The sequence below is a fragment of the Protopterus annectens genome, chromosome 12.part0, assembly GCF_019279795.1.
Source record: "Protopterus annectens isolate FY-2018-M chromosome 12.part0, PAN1.0, whole genome shotgun sequence".
NCBI lineage: Eukaryota > Metazoa > Chordata > Ceratodontiformes > Protopteridae > Protopterus > Protopterus annectens.
The window spans coordinates 1,287,622,398-1,287,640,374 of NC_056746.1; the positions used below are offsets into that span (position 1 = coordinate 1,287,622,398).

A 17,977-nucleotide genomic window follows, 5' to 3' on the forward strand; every position below is an offset into this window, starting at 1 on the left:
CCTTATGGAGATATGCAGGTAAGCTTCTTTTAAGTCTAGGGTTGCCAGCCAGGCATCCTTGGCTAGCATAGGAAGCAGCTGTTAGAGAGTTAGCATTTTGGATTTTGGAACCACCAGAAAGGTGTTGAGAATAGATAAATCCAGGATAGGACGCCAGGAGCTTTCTTTTCTGGGAACCAGGAACAGTCTTGAATAAAAGTCTTGTCCCCTTTGTTCTGCTGGGACAGGTTTAATAGCCTTGATGCTGAGGAGAGAAAGTACTTGCTTTTGGGCTTCCGCCCACTGGTTTGGGGGGAGGTCTGGCCATCCACTTAGGGTTGGGAATGAATGGAAGTGGAATCTGTATCCTAGGGAAACAATGTTTAAAACCCATTTGTCTTGGGTAATGTATTCCCAGTTTTTTGCATGCAGGGTGAGTTTTCCTCCTAAAGGTGGAAGAACTTGAGCAAGGCTTGGGGGAGTTAAGGATAAGTCACTGTGCAAGTTTACCATAGGGGTTTGGCTTACTACTCCCTGTTTTGGACGTGGGAGCACCCCACTGCTTAGATCTGTGCATAACCTGAGACTGAAGTCTTAGGGTTCTGCTGCCCCTGAGTTTGGACTGAGAAGGCCTATAAGGGACTGGAAAGGACCATTTCTTTGAAGGCCAATGCCTCCTGAATCTAGGTGGCTGCACTTGTAAGAAATCTTTAACAGTTTGCATAGATATAGCTTTCTCCTCCATCCTTTTTAGAACTTCTTCTGCTTTATTGCCAAATAGGCGCTCTTGGTTTAAGGGTGCATCCAGTAATTTAGCTTTGACATGATCTGGCAAGTTTTGTTCCTTCAGTCAAGCATGCCTTCTAAGAACAGACCCAGTGACAGCAGCGCTACAAGATGCTTCTAAGGCATCAATACCACACTGCAAAGTATGTTTACAAACTTGGTCAACAGAATGCATTAACTCTTGTAAATCTTTGTGTTCTGCACACTCAGGGATCAACATCATTTTCTGTTTAATTAGCCCCATAATATGCTGCCGATACTTTAACATATGAAACTGGCAATTTAAAGCCCTAATGGCCAGAGTAGCAGAGGTGTATACCTTCTTACCCCATCTGTCTAAAGCCCTAGAATCCCCGTCAGAAGTGGTAGAATTCTTGGCAGTAGTAGCCTTAATACCTTTTGGTCCTTGGGAAATGGTCTCTGGATCTGCAGTAGACTTCTTGAAAAGGAATTTATGAGAGTCAGGTACTCTAGAGTACCTGTTAGGTTTCCTGGGAGCTGGAGGCAAAGTATCTGGGGTAAGGCTGGATTCCAAGAAAACATCATCTACAATTTCCAGAACAGGAGGGACAGAGGCCTGTGCTGAGGCAGGTTTAAAAATTCCCTGAGTCTCTTTTTGGACTGAGAGTAGTCCTGGCTTTCCCAGCAGAAATGCTCCCTAAGGGTATGCAGGGTTTCTTCAAAAGAAAAATCTTCTGAAGGGGAAGCAGAGGGAATGGAATCCTCTGCATCAAAATCCTCATAGGTAGATAAGGGTATGTCCTGGTAGTCAGAAGGAACAGAGATATCAGATTCCTGATCAGAAGAATCAGAAGGAAAATCAGTTCTAGGTCTCTTTGAGAGGGAAGGCTGGCTTCCCCTAATTAAGGTAATAAGGTCTTCAGCCATTCTAATAATTTGTTTTTGAGGCCTGTGGGCCTGAGAATATGCTTTGGTTGTCGGTTTCCTAGGTGTAGTGCGAACATTATGCCTGAGAAATTTGGTATTTTTGTCTTGAAACAAAGTCGTCGGTTTAATATAGAAATCGGTAGGCCTGAATACACCCTCAGAAGCCAGTGCCTGCACAGCGGCTCCAGACCCATCCAAGCTAGAGACATCCACAGGTTCCATAGTCAAAGAATCATCTCGCAGCAACTCTGAATGGGTCTCAGTAGAAGCCTGCAAATCTGTAGAAGTGGGTAACAGGGGCTGCGAAAGCACCTCACTGAGTACCAGTGGACTGGCGACTAGCTTAACGTTAGCGTCGTCGGCAGTTTTGGACTTATGCCATCTGTCTCTGTCTTTATCCTTACTTTTATTTTGGAAGATCGGTAGTCGGATGGTTTACCGATGCCATTTCGGATTATGGAGATCGAAAGTGAAAGTATTCAGCTACAAAAATTGCATGACGACGGATAATTCAGGCGTTGAACAAGGCACAAAAACGACAGTGAGGGACGTCGTGGTCTGGACCTAAACAGGTGATGCAGTAAGAATGAAAATCGCTATGAGGTATTTGCTTTCCACAGGCAAGACAATTATTAATTTTTTCTGAAATCGGTTAGAGCAAGAAAAAAGGATCCCCAACGGGGTACTTATCTTTTAGAAGACTTCAGGTCTGAAACTCGAAAATGAAAATTTCAGGAGTTGGCCAACCGGCACTTGCGAACTGCTTCTGCTTCGAGCACCGCATGGCAAGAAAGACTGATGTAATGTCACCGGCTGCATGTTTTATACCCCTGATGACCTGACGTCATGGAAGAAGCGACAGCACCCGATGCAGAAATCCCAAGACTCTGGTATTCAGGCCGGCTGAGGGTTACCTGCAGGCAGATAACCCAAATGTGATGACTGCAACAGTGAAACATGAAGAACATCTATAAATCCATAAATTTAGAGTATGTGCTACTGAGTGGCCTGAATGAACAGGAAGATACGTAAAACCATACAGTGACTTAGGCCTGCTACACAGCCATGTAATCTAAGGCGTTGGGAGACATTTGTTGTAGATAACTTATTTTGGATATAACTCTTGTGCAACAGTATGCATACTGCAGTACATTGCATGTTGTTGAAGTGCAACATAGGATTTGGATTTTTATTTATTTATAATTTGATGACCACAGCAATTACTGATAAAAAAATTGTCTGATTTCAGGCATAGTCCTTGTACCAAATGTAAATATTTTTTATAAGAAATAGCATAAGAGAACTGCAATAAAATAATACAGATGTTAACCCATGCTCACAATAAAATGAATTTTATTTCATAAACAGTACAGCCTGAATTTTCAAGATAGCTCCAGAAGTAGCTACATTTCTTGAGACAGGGTCAGCTTTCTTGGCAAGACCAGATTTGCAAACATAGCTGCTGATTCACAATATTGTTTGCAACAAATACTTTAATCAAGAAAACTTGATTTAAAATACAGATTGTTATTGTTATAATATTTTGTTAAATTTTAAATAACAAAGAACATAACTGTGCATAATATGTTACTGATTATAAAAAATTAAATAATTAAACAATGAGTGGCTTTACAATTTGGTTTTAAAAATACATGAACATAACTTTTCAGTCTGTAGTTTTTTAATGGATGACTAATTTAGTTGTGGGTCTACTACAGATGCTTATGTGCTAGTAGTTTGCGATACAGCGGCTCATTGCCATTTGCTTGAAAAAACATGTGCAGTAGCTCCCACTAGATCAATCCTCTCATCCTACATAACCCTATCAGAACCTAAACGCTAAATTTAAATCTCCATCACAGTTGTAAGCATTGCAAGTCCCTAAACAAAACCTCTTCCCCCTCCCAAAATTTAAAACTCCTTGATTGTTCCCTAAATCTAAACCCCCTCCCTCTCCCTAAAGCTAAAAGTCCCAGACCACTTCTCAAATCTTATTCCCCTCCTTGATCCCTAAACCGAAACCCTCCATTCTGTCTAAACCTGAAAGTTCCTAATCATTTCCTAAGACTAAAGCTCCCTTTCTACTCCCTAAACCTAAAACCTTCTTCCTGGTCCCTTGTCTTAATCTCCCTTACCACTCCCTAAACGTAAATCCTCTTCCAATCACTAACTAAAATGACCTGCACTCGAATCCCACAGCCACTGCACTAACATTGTCTGAACTCTAATGCTATGTTTGGGCAAAGTGGGGCAGCTGCACCCCCTTTTAATGGCTTCTGTACCTTTCACAAACACAGTATTCAAGTTTGGACATGGGTAGTTAGCTATACAAACTACCAGTTGCCTGAATCCCTGGCTATAAGGAAGTGGAATTTGAGCAGCTGTGGATTGAGTGGCTGTATTCTGTCCTTTAGGTGTTTTTTTCAGTATATAAGTAGTAACAGCTTAATACTAAAGGAAAGTAGAAACATAATTATAGAAAGCTTGTTTTACATGCAGGTTGCATAGGTTTATAGCTTAACTAAGAATCTAGAGTGACCAAGGTCATGAACATGACCAATGGAAAACTGTACACAAAATTTCTGAAATTTTTAGCAGTCTCCAGATAAAGTCTACAGTGTTTTACGTTTATCAAATTACCTACATTTGTTATCACAATTATACAAATTATTTATATATTCAAGTAAGCCTAGTGAAGAAAAGCAGCAGCAGCCCACATTAAATACTGCACATTAAATACTACACATTAAATACTACACATTTTATATGCATATATCATCCTTATTTAGCCTTTCTGTATTCACAGGGCTTTTTATCTCATCCTTATGTTATATATCAGTGGAGTAAGACAATACATTGGGCCAAATTCACAAAACTCTAATGCTACACTGCAGAGTTGTGTGCTTCACAAAATGGTGAATAAAGCCCCTTCTGATTCAGCAACATTGCAGCAAAGTTTATTTATTTAACATTTGTTTACCAGAAAAGTCCGACTTGGAACAAAGCCAATTTTCAGGCCCCGGGGAGAAACGCTCCAGACGTATGTCTTTGTAACATGGGAGGAAACTGGAGTACCCGAAGAAAACCCACACAAATGCAGGGGGGACATGCAGACTCCGCACTGAAGGCATTCCAGCTGAGAGTCAAACCAGAGAAACTCTTGCTGTGAGACGACCATGCTACCACTGCACCGTCCACAAAGCTGAGCAAGATTTGTGCAAGACCCCTTATATTATCATTCTCCATTCTACTCTAGTTACCTACCCTCTATACTAATGGACCTACCCCTATCACATAGCATTCACAGAAACAGAACCCATGCAATGCAGGTTGTCTCAGTAACATTGAACTATGGGACAAGAATGGAACACCACACAATGGAGCTATACTTGGAAGCAGAGCAATCCTGCTTGCCTGTCAGTTATGTTGGTCACTTTAAACTGATGTGCAATATTTCTGTGATAATTGTAAAATGAAAGAGGGAAACAGTATAACACATTTCATTCATTCATAGAGTGTTTCTAGGCTAATGACCTGGAGGGCCTTTCAAGCCTAGCCAAGTTTTCTCAAGAGACAATGAACTCCTGTAGCAAAATAGGACATCCAGACCTAAGCATTTATAAGCTACATCTGTCCATAAGGGACATGGGTGCCAGATCTGGTGTAAATTTCCTCTTCCTCATCCACTGCTGTAGGCTGCACTTAATTTGGGTAACAGATGAACTCAGCTTCAAATGAATGGGAAGCTGTTCCATAGGACAGGCAGCCTCTGGGACATGCATATGTCTGCCCAGAATGTTCTGTTTATGTCACAGACAAAATTCAGGTCCTTAGACCTTGTATTTCCAGTACTGTTTGACTTATGAATATGCAGGAGATTCATAAGTGCAGGGTTTGTGGATGCCTTGTAAGCCACGCTCAGATCACTCCTCAGCAATCTATAGGAGACTGAGTACAGGCACTCTACATAAGACAGGCTTGTTACACCTTGTATTCTTTTTGTAAGGAACCTCTGAGGTCTCTCTAGTTGCTGCATATGCCTGGTCAGGTACATACTGTAAGGAGTATTGTAGTCTATAATTGGTCTGATAAGGACAGAGTACAGTGGGATAATGAACTTTCTGGACCTAGATGTCATGCTCTTACTTTTAAGTTGAGCTACACATGGTGGTAGAGGGTAAGACTACTGTCTACATGTATACCCAGATCCCTGACCACTGGGTTGACTCTTAGGGGTGTATTATCAACATGGTAATTAGCTGGGTCTTAGCACTGGTACCTTTTGTTAGTCAGAAATAGGTCTACATGAAGTATGCTAGTATCTGTAATGGAGTCAATAACCCCCAGCTTGGAATCATCTGCAAACTCTGTCAGGCATAAACCTTCATCATTTGCTTCCACTTCAGATTCAGAGAAATAGATGTCAAAACTTGAGCAGGCTCAATACCTACTCCATTAGTGACTGGCCTGTTGGTGGAGGTGGTCCATCCAGTGGGTGATAAAAGAGTTTATACTTAATTTAGTGAGCTTGTCTATAATGCCTGAGTAGGATATTGTATCAAAAGCCTTGGCCAAGGTGAGGTAAGCTGTGTGCACAGTGTTGTCCTCATCCATTGCTTTGATGATCCGCTCAAAGAAGTCCACCAGATTTAATAGGCATGACCTTCCTTTAACAAAGCTGAACTGTGACAAGTCCAGCATTTTTAGGTTTCCTATGTCTTCATTTATTATGTCCAAGATTATTCTTTTCATGGTCTTACATACAACGCTGGTCAAACTTGTGGGCCTCTAGTTACTCTGATTGGTGGTTGGACCTCCTTTGTGTAGGGGAATGACTGTAGCCATCTTCCTTTCCTTGGGCACAAAACTTGACTGGAGGCTCCAGATGAAAAGTGATTCAAGTGGACTAGAGACATCATGTTTCTTGCTACTTAGTAAACATCCTGGTATGATATCAGGGCCCACTGATGCAGTATTTTTGGCCTTGGAAAGTGCATTGAAGACCTGTTTCCTAATAACCTACCCTCTACAGGATTGGTTCTGGTTGTATGAGACAGTTTTGCTTCAAGTATTAAAATATATTTACACCTCTCACATACTTTATCTATTTTATTAAGAATACATGGGTTGTCAGTGTACATGAGGCAATTGCTACAATGCCTCAGAATACCCATCCTAACCAGACTGGCCACAAACAGAGTCGAGAAGTGCATATCCATGGCTGCTAATTAGTTAAAAAAATAAGAGCTCGTAGGTTATGAGTCGAGTATTGTGCAATTATAGCTGTGGAGATTCAATAAAATAAACACAAACAAGGCCCTACAGCCAATCAAAAACAGCACAATCCTCTTTCCGTTACACAATCCTGGGCCAGAAAATGACTCAGGTCCCCTCTACTCTCACTAAAGTGGAACTCTGGCAGTTCTAACTAAGGACTGTAAAAAGGTCAAAAAGTGCAGATATTCAACTCAGAAATGTTCAATTAATGCAATGAAAAACAAGTGGTGAAACAGTAGATATAAGTTCTGGCCTTTGTAAAGTTTAGCAGAAACTAGCAGCACTTCTTCTCAAGTAGTGTGGTTGCCAAACATCACTAAATGCCTCAGGCACAGAGATTCAAATTTTAAACAATCTAGCCCTCTAACCAATCAAATAAAGGCCCAATAAGACTTACACCAGTAATTTCTGGCTCAGAAGGGTATAGACTATCCTCTCCTGCCACATAACTGTAGACCACAAATCTCTGGTTTTGAACCCAAGTGCATAAGCCAGAACAAAGACACTTACAATGGCAGTCACAATACACCTTCATTCACAGTTCCTAGGTCAGAAGGGTGGAGGCTACCCTCTCCTCCCACAAGAGGGTAGACCACAAACCTTCTTAATGTAAAACAACTGGTTTGGAGCCCAAGTGCTTAAACTAGACAAATACATATCTAAAATAACATACACAATAATCCTTCAAGCAGCAATTCCCAATTCAGAAAGGTGTAATCTACTTCTCCTGCCACAAAAGTGTAGATCACAAACCTTTCTAATTTAAGATAAATGGTTTGGAACCCAACTGTTTAAAATCAGAACTAAGGCTTAGAATAACACTTACAAATAACCAGGCTACTAACAGGCATTAATAAATGAAGCAAATTAAATGCAACTGAACACTTTAATGAAGTGCAGCAAAAAAAAGCTAAATAAAGTAGGAATAAGCACAAATACAGTAAAAGCAGCTGAATAAAATGCAATAATAAGTATTTTTTTAGTAAGGAAGGTAGGTAGGGAACAGGAGATAATTCAAGTTTAAAAGACTAAAAGGGGGCCTTCCCAGTTGATCTCTCAGTGCTCAGTAGAATCAGCTAATGAGATGAAACTGGGAGGAGTGTCCAAAGTCATATTTACAGTAGGGGAGTCAACTCAAAAGCTACCAAGTTTAAAAGCACAACAACAGTAAGGTAGGTGAGTGGGAAAAATCAAAAGTAAACAGCTAAAGAGGATTAAACAGTATTTATGATAACTGGGGAGGCACAGCTGAGCAATAAGATATTTTTATAGCTGATGGGGACCTTATTCACTGCACTGCATAAGACCTTATTTTCCCACAACCTCTGTTGACCCTGGAGGTATATGCGGGAGCAATACAGCAAGATAAGCCCATCAAGTAGACAAGGTGACAGACAAAACATAGGCAGGTCAAAATTGAAATCTAGGTATCCTGCAAGCATGTAACCCCGACCCCCCCTCAGAAAAAAACAGTATGCTATACACAGTGATATTTCTGAATTTTGTATGATTTGTGTGCTGTTGAACAAAAGCTGCTGCAGTATTTATATAGTTTGTAATTGTTTTGCTTTATTCTTTGCATTAAAGAATTAATTCATTCATTAATAGGCCAAAATGTTGTAATACAGCCTAAACAGTTTGCATTTTAGCAATATATTTTTGCAATACCTTCTTTACAGCATCTAGAAACTGCAAAGGGTTTCACATTGGTCCAGTCATATAATCTGCACTATTTGTATCTTGTTCTTACTAAAATGGGAATACCTTGTACCATCCTTTGCATAGCTTCATCACTTGTTAGGCCTGATCATGGAGAAGTCTTCTTCAAAATAAAACTGAAACCATTGAACTCTTCCACCCAAGATACCTTTAGAAACTTTTTTCTAAGGCACATGCAATAATTATGTTGCCCAGAGAGATACTAAAAGTATATGACCTGACCAATATGTCCTACAAGCCCTGTCACTGTACTCAGTATCCTACATATTGCTAAGAGGTGATCAGTATCTAGCATACAAGGCATCCTCTTACCCAGTATGGATGGATTTACTGCACATCAGCAAGTCAAATGAAATCAGAAATACTCAGCCTATGGATCTAAACCTCTTCTGCCACATAATGGCTTGGAGGGAAAGGTTTATCTTGCAGAGGATACCACTGCTCTGGGACAAACTCCCCAACCACATAAAACAAAGCTTATCCATGTCCCTATTGAAGTACAACTTTGACCTATGCATGAGAAACAGAACATTTACCCTAGAATTGCCCCTGTGGACAGAGGCAGCTCGTAAATGCTTTACCCCATGCATGGGTCTCCTCATATTGTCTCTGGTATGATTCTAGTTATTCTCTCTCTCTCTCTAGGGGTAATATACAGTTATTGCCATGGGATGGCTAAGGCCAATCTAACATCAAATGGGATAGGTTATTTCCAGCATAAAAAGGGAAACTGGCTAAGCTTAAAACAGCCTGCAAGGGCAGCTAGCCTAGTACTTACCTATGAACCTATGAGCAAGAACTTACATTTGGAATCAAGCAAAACTGCAAACATTAACATGTTCTTTTCTTTCAGTTGGCAACATCTCTGCTCATATTCATGGGAAACTGCATAACTGAGGACATGTAGTACACACCCCATAATGAGTATGAAATATATTCTCAGCAGAATTAGCAAGAAGGTTTGCATACTAACCAAAAACATTAAACAGAGATTCCTTGCAGAATAATGAAAGTGTCACATAAATGAACAGACAAGTAAAACAAGGAAATTGTATCGTATGTTTTCTTACTCCTAGCTCTTTCATTTTCTGGAGTCATTGTAATGAAGTTATGAATTGCACTCATAGTTACTTAAGTGCATTCAAATGTATAAGCACACTGCATCTACACAATAAATGATTATATTAGCAAATATAACAATACTTTAATAAATTATGAAGTTGCTCCTTTTTTCAATTTTGCAGTAATGTTAAAGTCAAAGACTGGAAAACACTTCTTAGAACAATGGAGGGATAAACTTTTCATAAAGTGTTCTACTTGTTTTCCCTTTGTTCTGTCTGTTCATCTTCTGTTTTTCTCCCTACCTCATCTACCTCACATCCTTAATATAAACTATAACCTCCTGTAATTTCTTAACAAAATGGTGAAAAGGAGAGAGAACAAAGGAGTAATATGGGGGGAATAATAACGGAGGAAAAGAAGCTAGTTTTAGGGGGAAATCAGGTGAGAGCTAGAAAGTAGGGAAACCATCATCAGGTGTGCAGCAGTTTTGTCTGGTAGGTTCATAGGTGTGTACTAGGCTAATGGCCCTGGAGCCTTTACAAGCCTAGCCCATAGGATTACCCTGGCATCGTGCCACTCAACCTTAGTTCCCAGTGCCTCTGTCGAGTAGAGCCACTGGTGTTATCCCTGGGGTGAATTTTCTATTTCCCATCCACTTATCAAGATTTCTCTTGAAGAGGGCCAGTGAGGTGCTCTGTTTGATATGTATGGGAAGTCTATTCCATAGCATGGGCAGTCTCTGGGTTATGAACCTGTCCCTCCAGCATGTTCTGTTGATTGTGGTAATGAGGTTGAGGTGTCTGGAGCGTGTGGTGCAGAGGGACTGGTATTTCTTTAGATGTAGCATTTCTAACAGAGCTGGGTCAGACATGGCTTTGTAAGTCAGGCAGAGATCGCCTCTAAGTAGGCAATATGAGACAGGGAATAGTTGGAGTTTTTTGAGTCTATTCATATAGGACAAATGTTTAAGTCCTAGGATCCTCTTTGTGAGGTACTTTTGTGGCCTCTCCAGTTGTTGCAGGTGTCTAGTGAGATACATGCCAAATGGGGCATTGTACTCAATGATTGGCCTAGTGAGGGAAGAGTAGAGGGAGACAATGACCTCTTTCTTCCTGGATGCAAAACCCTTAGTAATGAGATGTGCCACATAGAAGGACTTCCTGACCACAGTGGCAATGTGGTGGTCAAAAGAGAGGTTGCTGTCAACCTATGTTCCCAGATCTCTTATAACACCTTCTGTGTTCAGTGTACTACCTTAGATGTGGTAATTAATGGGAACTGGCTTTTTCCCAAAGGGAATGATGACACATTTTTTGGCATTGATCTTTAGGCCATGCTTCTGACACCAGCCACTGGTCTCAGTGAGGCCTTTCTGGAGGATGTCAACATCACTTGGGGAGTTAATAATAGCTCTGAACTTGCAATTGTCCTCGAACTTTGTCAGCCTAAGTCCCTTCGTGTTGGCCTGGACTTCAGAGAAGTAGGTATCAAACAGGAGAGGACCCAGGACCGAACCCTGTGGGACTCCACTTATGACTGGTCGGCAGTCTGACTTGGGAGTCAGTTACTTTCACACTGTGGGTTCTACCTGTGAGCCAGTTTGCAACCCACCTAGTGATATAGGGGTTGATGCCTAGCTTAGTGAATTTTTCTATGATTCCTGAGTGGGGAATGGTATCAAAGGCCTTGGCCAGATCAAGGTAGGCTGTATGAACCACCTTGCCTTCATCCAAAACTCTGGTGACTGACTCAAATAAGTTGACCAATTTGAGCAGGCATGATCTACCTTTCACAAAACCAAACTGTGTGGGGTCAAGAGTTTGGAGATTCCCTATATCCTTGTTTATTAGGTCCATGATGATGCATTCCATAGCTTTGCATATCAGACTCATCAGGCTAATGGGGCGATAGTTCCCAGGGTCTGTAGTCTCTCCTCCTTTATTGAGAGGGATGCATACCTCTCAACTGTACAGATTTTCTCAGAATGTCCAGATTTTTGCCTCATATTTTGGCCTGTTTTTTTCATAAAACTGTGTTTTTCTGGCAAATTAGTGGCAAATCATTAAAGACTGAAGTTAGAAAATAATGACAGACATTTGAGTTTCAGACTTCATACCCTTCAGAAAATTCATGCTAATGCAAAACCTGTCATTCTATCAACTTTTAAAGTTTGTAAGAACAATATTTAAAAACTGTCCCTATTTTTGGGCCTTTGTCCCACTTTTATTTATGGCTTTGTCCTGATTTCTTGCTCTAAGAGGTTGAGAGGTATGGAGGGATGACTGTAACTGTGTGGCACTCGGTAGGAACAAAGCCTGAGGTGAGGCTGTGACTGAACAGGGCACACAGGTGAGGTGACAGTTCACTCTATAGTTCATGTAGAACGCAGCCATGTTAGCATGCTTACTTTTAGGAATGGGTGAAACCGCTACCACACTGTGGCTGCATCAGGTGTTCTGTCAATTTCCTGTCATGTGATTAAATAATCCTAAATGAAAAACAATGAAAACTAGAAACTACAAGTCAAAAAAGAGTAATACAGTGACCTCTCTCATCAGTTTCTATAGGATAGATCTACTCATATGTTAATTATGACAGTTTTTGACAATGCAAATGTCTATATCTATCACAGTACAATGGTCCTTGGATGCCACCCCATAAAATATAATTCTGAAGTTGCCCTGTTACCACCCTCACAACTTTATTCAGAAATAGGTTAAAGCTGGATGTATAAAATCTAAACTTTAAGGAAAAAATAAAACAATAACTTTGACAGCTCCATAAGTGTGTTTTTGAGGACATTACAAAAAGTTTCATTGGCAACCATCACTATAACATACCAACATAGGAGGACAGTAAAGATAACTTTAACTTCTTGCAATATGTGTAATTTCAAACCAGTGTTAAACAACTGGGTTGAGATATGATCTCGTTTTATGAATAGCGGTGCATAAAGCCAAGTCTAGGCTACATGCATTGTCTTCATCTAGCTCAGACAGCTCAGTCTACGATATTCCAGGCCTATATCAGAAGGGCTGGAGTTTCAGATGATAGCACTACAATTACTAATACAGTGCAAATGAGGTCATTCTTTCTGATGTCCAGCATGGCCTTTGCTACATACCGAGAAGTACTGCAATGTCAAAGAGCTAACTTTGAGATATGGATACTACTTTATAACCTTCTTGTGGCAATAACTATCATTAAATATACATGTCACTGTGTGATGGACAGTCTGCCTTTATTTTCCTTCAGAGACACGCAGTTAGCAGTTACTAAAGATTATTTTATTTCTTGGTTTAAGACACATAGACATGCATATGACAGAATCAGCACCTCAAATTGCTAAATGGCTTCAAAAAGGCACACATCATGTTCTTCTTACCTTTCAGAAACTTTTGTGTGTCAAAGAGTTTGCAGGTTTGTTCTCTTTCCAACTTGTTTGGCTGTTCTGTGTACGGTGCCAGTGGGCCACACCAGTATACTCTACCCTGGCAAAAGCGCTTAATGTATACCCCATCTGTTACTACCCATATAAGCACCCCTCTGTCTAAGTGTGGAAGCAGTCGTTCCATTGCTTCTGCCACAGACTTAGAGGCTTCATCTGTAATTATACGAGGGGAAGGAAACTGTATTTGCTCCATAGAGGAAGGGCCATAGATTCTCTCATTTTCTGCTGGAACAAACCCATGAGATATTCGACATCCATCTGATGTTGATGTTGTGAATTCCTTTACCAGAATATCCCTATAAAACAACTGGATATGGAGTTGCAAACCTAAAAAGAAAAACAATGTCATTGAGCAACTTTATTTGCATTACTAAGCAACAGTTCCTCATGTTTTAGCACAGTTTCCTGTATTCTTTCTTTTATAGTGGATATAGCTAAAGTTTATAAAGCATTGGCTTCAATCAGAACCACTGATACACTGTATGAATTTTTATAAGATAAAGAAATACACTGCAGCAAATCTGATGTATTTGTAGACCTGGCTTTTCTTTTTCTGCTGTTAATTTTCTAGTGAGTAAATTAGTTAGCTTATTATGTACTGGAAGGATGCTGCGTGTCTATGTGCAAGTGTATATGTGTGTATATATATATATTTATATATATATATATTTATATATATATATATATATATAGATATAGTATATATATATATATATATATATATATATATATATATATATATATATATATATATATATATATCATATATATAGGTCCGCTACAGATGATCGAACTTCCAAAAGGCCAACTTTCATATGGCCGAGACCATATGATTGACTTTTGGAAGTTCGAACGTTCTGAATGGACAGCTCCTTATAGCACAGAATGGGAAAATTTCCATTTTCCGCACTGTAGTGCGATTCCGGAGTTGGTATATTTAAATATCAGGGGGTGTGGGGGTTGCAGGGGGCTTGCCCACCTGCTAGCAACATGTAGGTAGGATTTTTTTTTTTTTTGTTTTACATGTTCGAAATTTCAAAAGTCAAAAATATGGTCTCGGCCATATGGGTTTCAGCTTTTTGAAATTTTGAGCATGTATAATCGACCCATATATATATATATATATATATATATATATATATATATATATATATTTTTTTTTTTTTTTTTGGTTAATGCAAACAGTGTGATCTGCAGTATCAGAATTCTGACAGTTCATGTGACTGACAACCTATAATGCACACAATGTTAAATGGGTTGTTGCTAGGGATGAGAATGTAATAGCTTTAGTGTCGTGCACGTTTGTTGGTGCAAATGTTTCTCTAAAACTACCTTGTGTATTGATCATGTTACAGAAAGGGTTCTTCTAAGGTAAGGTACAAGGGTAGAGTTAGAACTAGGGGCAGGGTTAGAGTGAGGGTTAGCACTCCTTAGTAAGGTGGTGCAGGAGGGTGGAGAATTAATAATACCCTTCCTCCAATTAACTCTACACATGACTGCATGTATCATAGCAGCATACACACCCCCAAATAAGAATAACATACGTGTACTGTACTAGAGAACGATAAATGGAAAATATGAATTCCTACTACTTGGAGACCTTAATATTGTGTGGTCTGACTAAGAATCCATTACCTCTTATCACAACATCAGACTGTTTGGTCTAAGACAACTAATTCTCCCAGATACCCCAAGTGACATCACTCAACACATATCACCACAGACTACCAAATAAATTAACAAAAATATACAACTCAAAGCAATTAGAAAGTAAGTACAACAAAGGTACCTTCACAAAGACTCTCGGGGATAGCAGTTGGACCTCTTCCTCACTAAGGTAAGCCATCAAGCTCTACTCTGTAAAAACCATAATAAAACTGCCCCATGGTTAATTCATTGAGTAAAAACAATAAGTGAACCCTGAAAACAAGGACAGGAATAAATGACACAAGAACAAAAATTGTTCTAAGTATAAAAATTGCCATCAAATACGAAATCTGTTTAAGAAACAAATACTCTTAGTTAAGAAAAAATACTATATAAATGTGGAATCAGCACATCACAATAATCCCAAACAAGTCATGGCCACTAAAAATTATCTACTTTTTCCATGGCAAAAAATCTGTAACTCAGTCTTGTACCTACAAAAACAAATGCCACAATAGTTTGCAAATTCAATGACAGAACCCACACTGGCAAAGTTGCAGACTCCAAATCTGACTTCAAACCAGTGACAAGTGGAGTACCACATGGTTCAGTCCTGGGACCTCTCCTGTTTGGTATCTATTTCTCTGAAGTACAGGCTAACACAGAAGGTCATTAGCTAACGAAGTTCGCAGATGACTGCAAACTAGGTGCCATAGTCAAGTCCCCAAATGATGTGGACATCCTACAGAAGGGCCTCACTGAGACAGATGACTGGTGTCAGAGCCATATCCTCAAGCTCAATACCAAAAAGTGCATTGCCATCCCCTTTGGTAAAAACTCTGTACCCATGAACTACCACATAGGCGACAGTCTACTTAATGCTGAATGTGTGATAAGAGACCTTGGGACCCAGGTGGACAGTAGTCTCTCCTTTGTTAATCACATCACCACAGTAGTCAGGAAATCCTTCTATGTGGCATATGTCATCACATAAGGGTTCTCATCCAGGAAAAAAGAGGTCATTGTTCCCCTCTACTCGACACTCATTAGACCCATTATAGGGTGCAAAACCCCTTTTGGAAAGTACCTCACACGACATCTGCAGCAGCTAGAAAGGCCACAGAAGTACCTCACAAAGAGGATTATTGGTCACAAACAGATGCCGTACACTGACAGTCTCAAAAAACTCCAGCTTTACTTCATAGCATATTGCCTACTCCGAGGTGATCTCTGCCTAACACAGGGGTTCCCAAAGTGCGCGTTGTGGCACCCTGGGGAGCTGCAGCTTCCTCCCAGGGGTGCCAGGAACTAATACCCTTCATTTTTATGATTTTTTTCTTTTGTTTTTTAATTTTTGCTCTGTTTGAGCTGATGTCATCATGTGCGCGATGACGTCAGCTCCATCCAGGCTACCAGCCTGTTGGAATTGAGCAAGGAGCTCACACATTTCTGGCTGGGTATGGCTGCTCAAATGTGAGTGGGAATGCCAACGAACGGATTATATTCCGGGAACAAAAATCGGACCAGTGGCTGCCGGTACGGCCAGAAAGAATGAAGACTCCATGCAGGTAAGAAAACTTTCAGAGAAGTTTGTGTGTGTGTGTGTGTGTGTGTGTGTGTGTGTGTGTGTGTGTGTGTGTGTGTGTGTGTGTGTGTTCTGAGGGAATGTACCTCCTTTTAATCCTTTTGCTCTGTTCTTGGGTAAGTGTATCTGCTGCAGAGGCTTTTTCTACATTCCTACGTATGTAACTATTTCATACATGTTTGCTTTGTTTTCAAGAGAAAATGCCAATTTCTGTATTACTTACAAATTGCTGCTGTGGAGCAACTTTTTCAAATGATCTGTCACTTTTGAGGAAATGGTAACACTTATAGAATTCATTGCAAAAGCAATAGTCATGCCACCTCTAAAGCTGCTATCCCAAGAGTAGGACCTAGAGGCTTATCTAATTGCTTTCAGATGGATCACCAGCCAGGAGGGATGGGATCAGGATGATTAGGCTTCTACACATTCTACAAAGCTGTTGGATGATCCCATCTAGAGTTTTCATGGGCATGAAAGGAAAGGAGTGAGAAAAAAAAAATAAAAATGTTTGCTTGCTTGAGCTGGGTCCACAGTGGAGACTCAAGCTTGAAAATTTTAAAAGTAGACTTTTTCCAAAGCAGAATGGAAAGATGTCAGTTGTCAAAATTAAAGCATAATAGGGTATTTGTATGTTGACACAGAGGGTCGTATTTGTAAAGAAACAATGAACGAGATAGTGGTACTTGAAAGGTTCAAACAGACATTCCTGGATGTATTTAAAAAGTAGGTGTGTTGATTTTGGGTACATTCTTATAGTTTTGTTACATTAGTAGAGGTAATAGCTGAATCAAATTGAGTGGTAGAGAAAGTGGTTAACAGACAGGGCCAGTTACACATATACAAAAAGAAAAATCCGTGGTATCACAACAGTTACACATATACTTTCTTGTATGTGGGAATATGGGCTACATTGCTGAATTCAGTAGTAATTATGTAAACTCTGATAAGAATGTTAAATCTGTCAAGAAGCATGAACATTATACAAAACTGATGGAATGTGATAAGACCTCTGCTAGAATGGTTGAAAGTGCATTTTATTATTGTGCAGCTGCTGCTGGCTACATGTACTGTACTAACAATAGAAAAGAACTGCAGTTGCTGCTAGATTCTGGCAGTATCGTTCCCCTTGTAAAAGCGCCATGGTTTTGTATGTAGAATACCTCGACAAAAATGTTGTAGAACTAGCTCCACCCCTGATTGCTATAAAGGTATTTTGTGAGTAGATTGCAATGGATATTACTGAGCCATTAGCTAAGTTCAGTAATGGATTACATCCTAGATTATGCCACTAAATATCCAGAAATAATTCCACTCAGGTAAGCAAATGCCAAAGCTACTATTCTGCATAGTGGCGATACAGAAAGAAATACCGATGAGGGAACGCATCTATGCCTAAAATAATCAACTATATGATATAATTTAGTGGGGATGGGTTATTAGAATTTTGTGTGCATACACATACATATACGTATGTACATTTGCACATTATGTATGTCTTGACCATACATGTATATATAAGTATATATTAATTCATGTGTATATTTCTAAATTGAAGTTGCTGAAATTTTGAAGTGTTTTGATCT

At 39.8% G+C, this 17,977-nt stretch overlaps 1 protein-coding gene across 1 annotated transcript in view; it reads right to left on the reverse strand.

Annotated features, from left to right (window-relative positions):
* LOC122817140 (interferon regulatory factor 4-like) overlaps positions 1-17,977 on the reverse strand; it is a 444,053-nt gene that overhangs the window by 23,246 nt on the left and 402,830 nt on the right. The window contains exon 7 of the mRNA XM_044090337.1: positions 13,097-13,489. Coding sequence (XP_043946272.1) covers positions 13,097-13,489 — 393 coding nt within the window. The remainder of the gene's footprint in view (positions 1-13,096; positions 13,490-17,977) is intronic.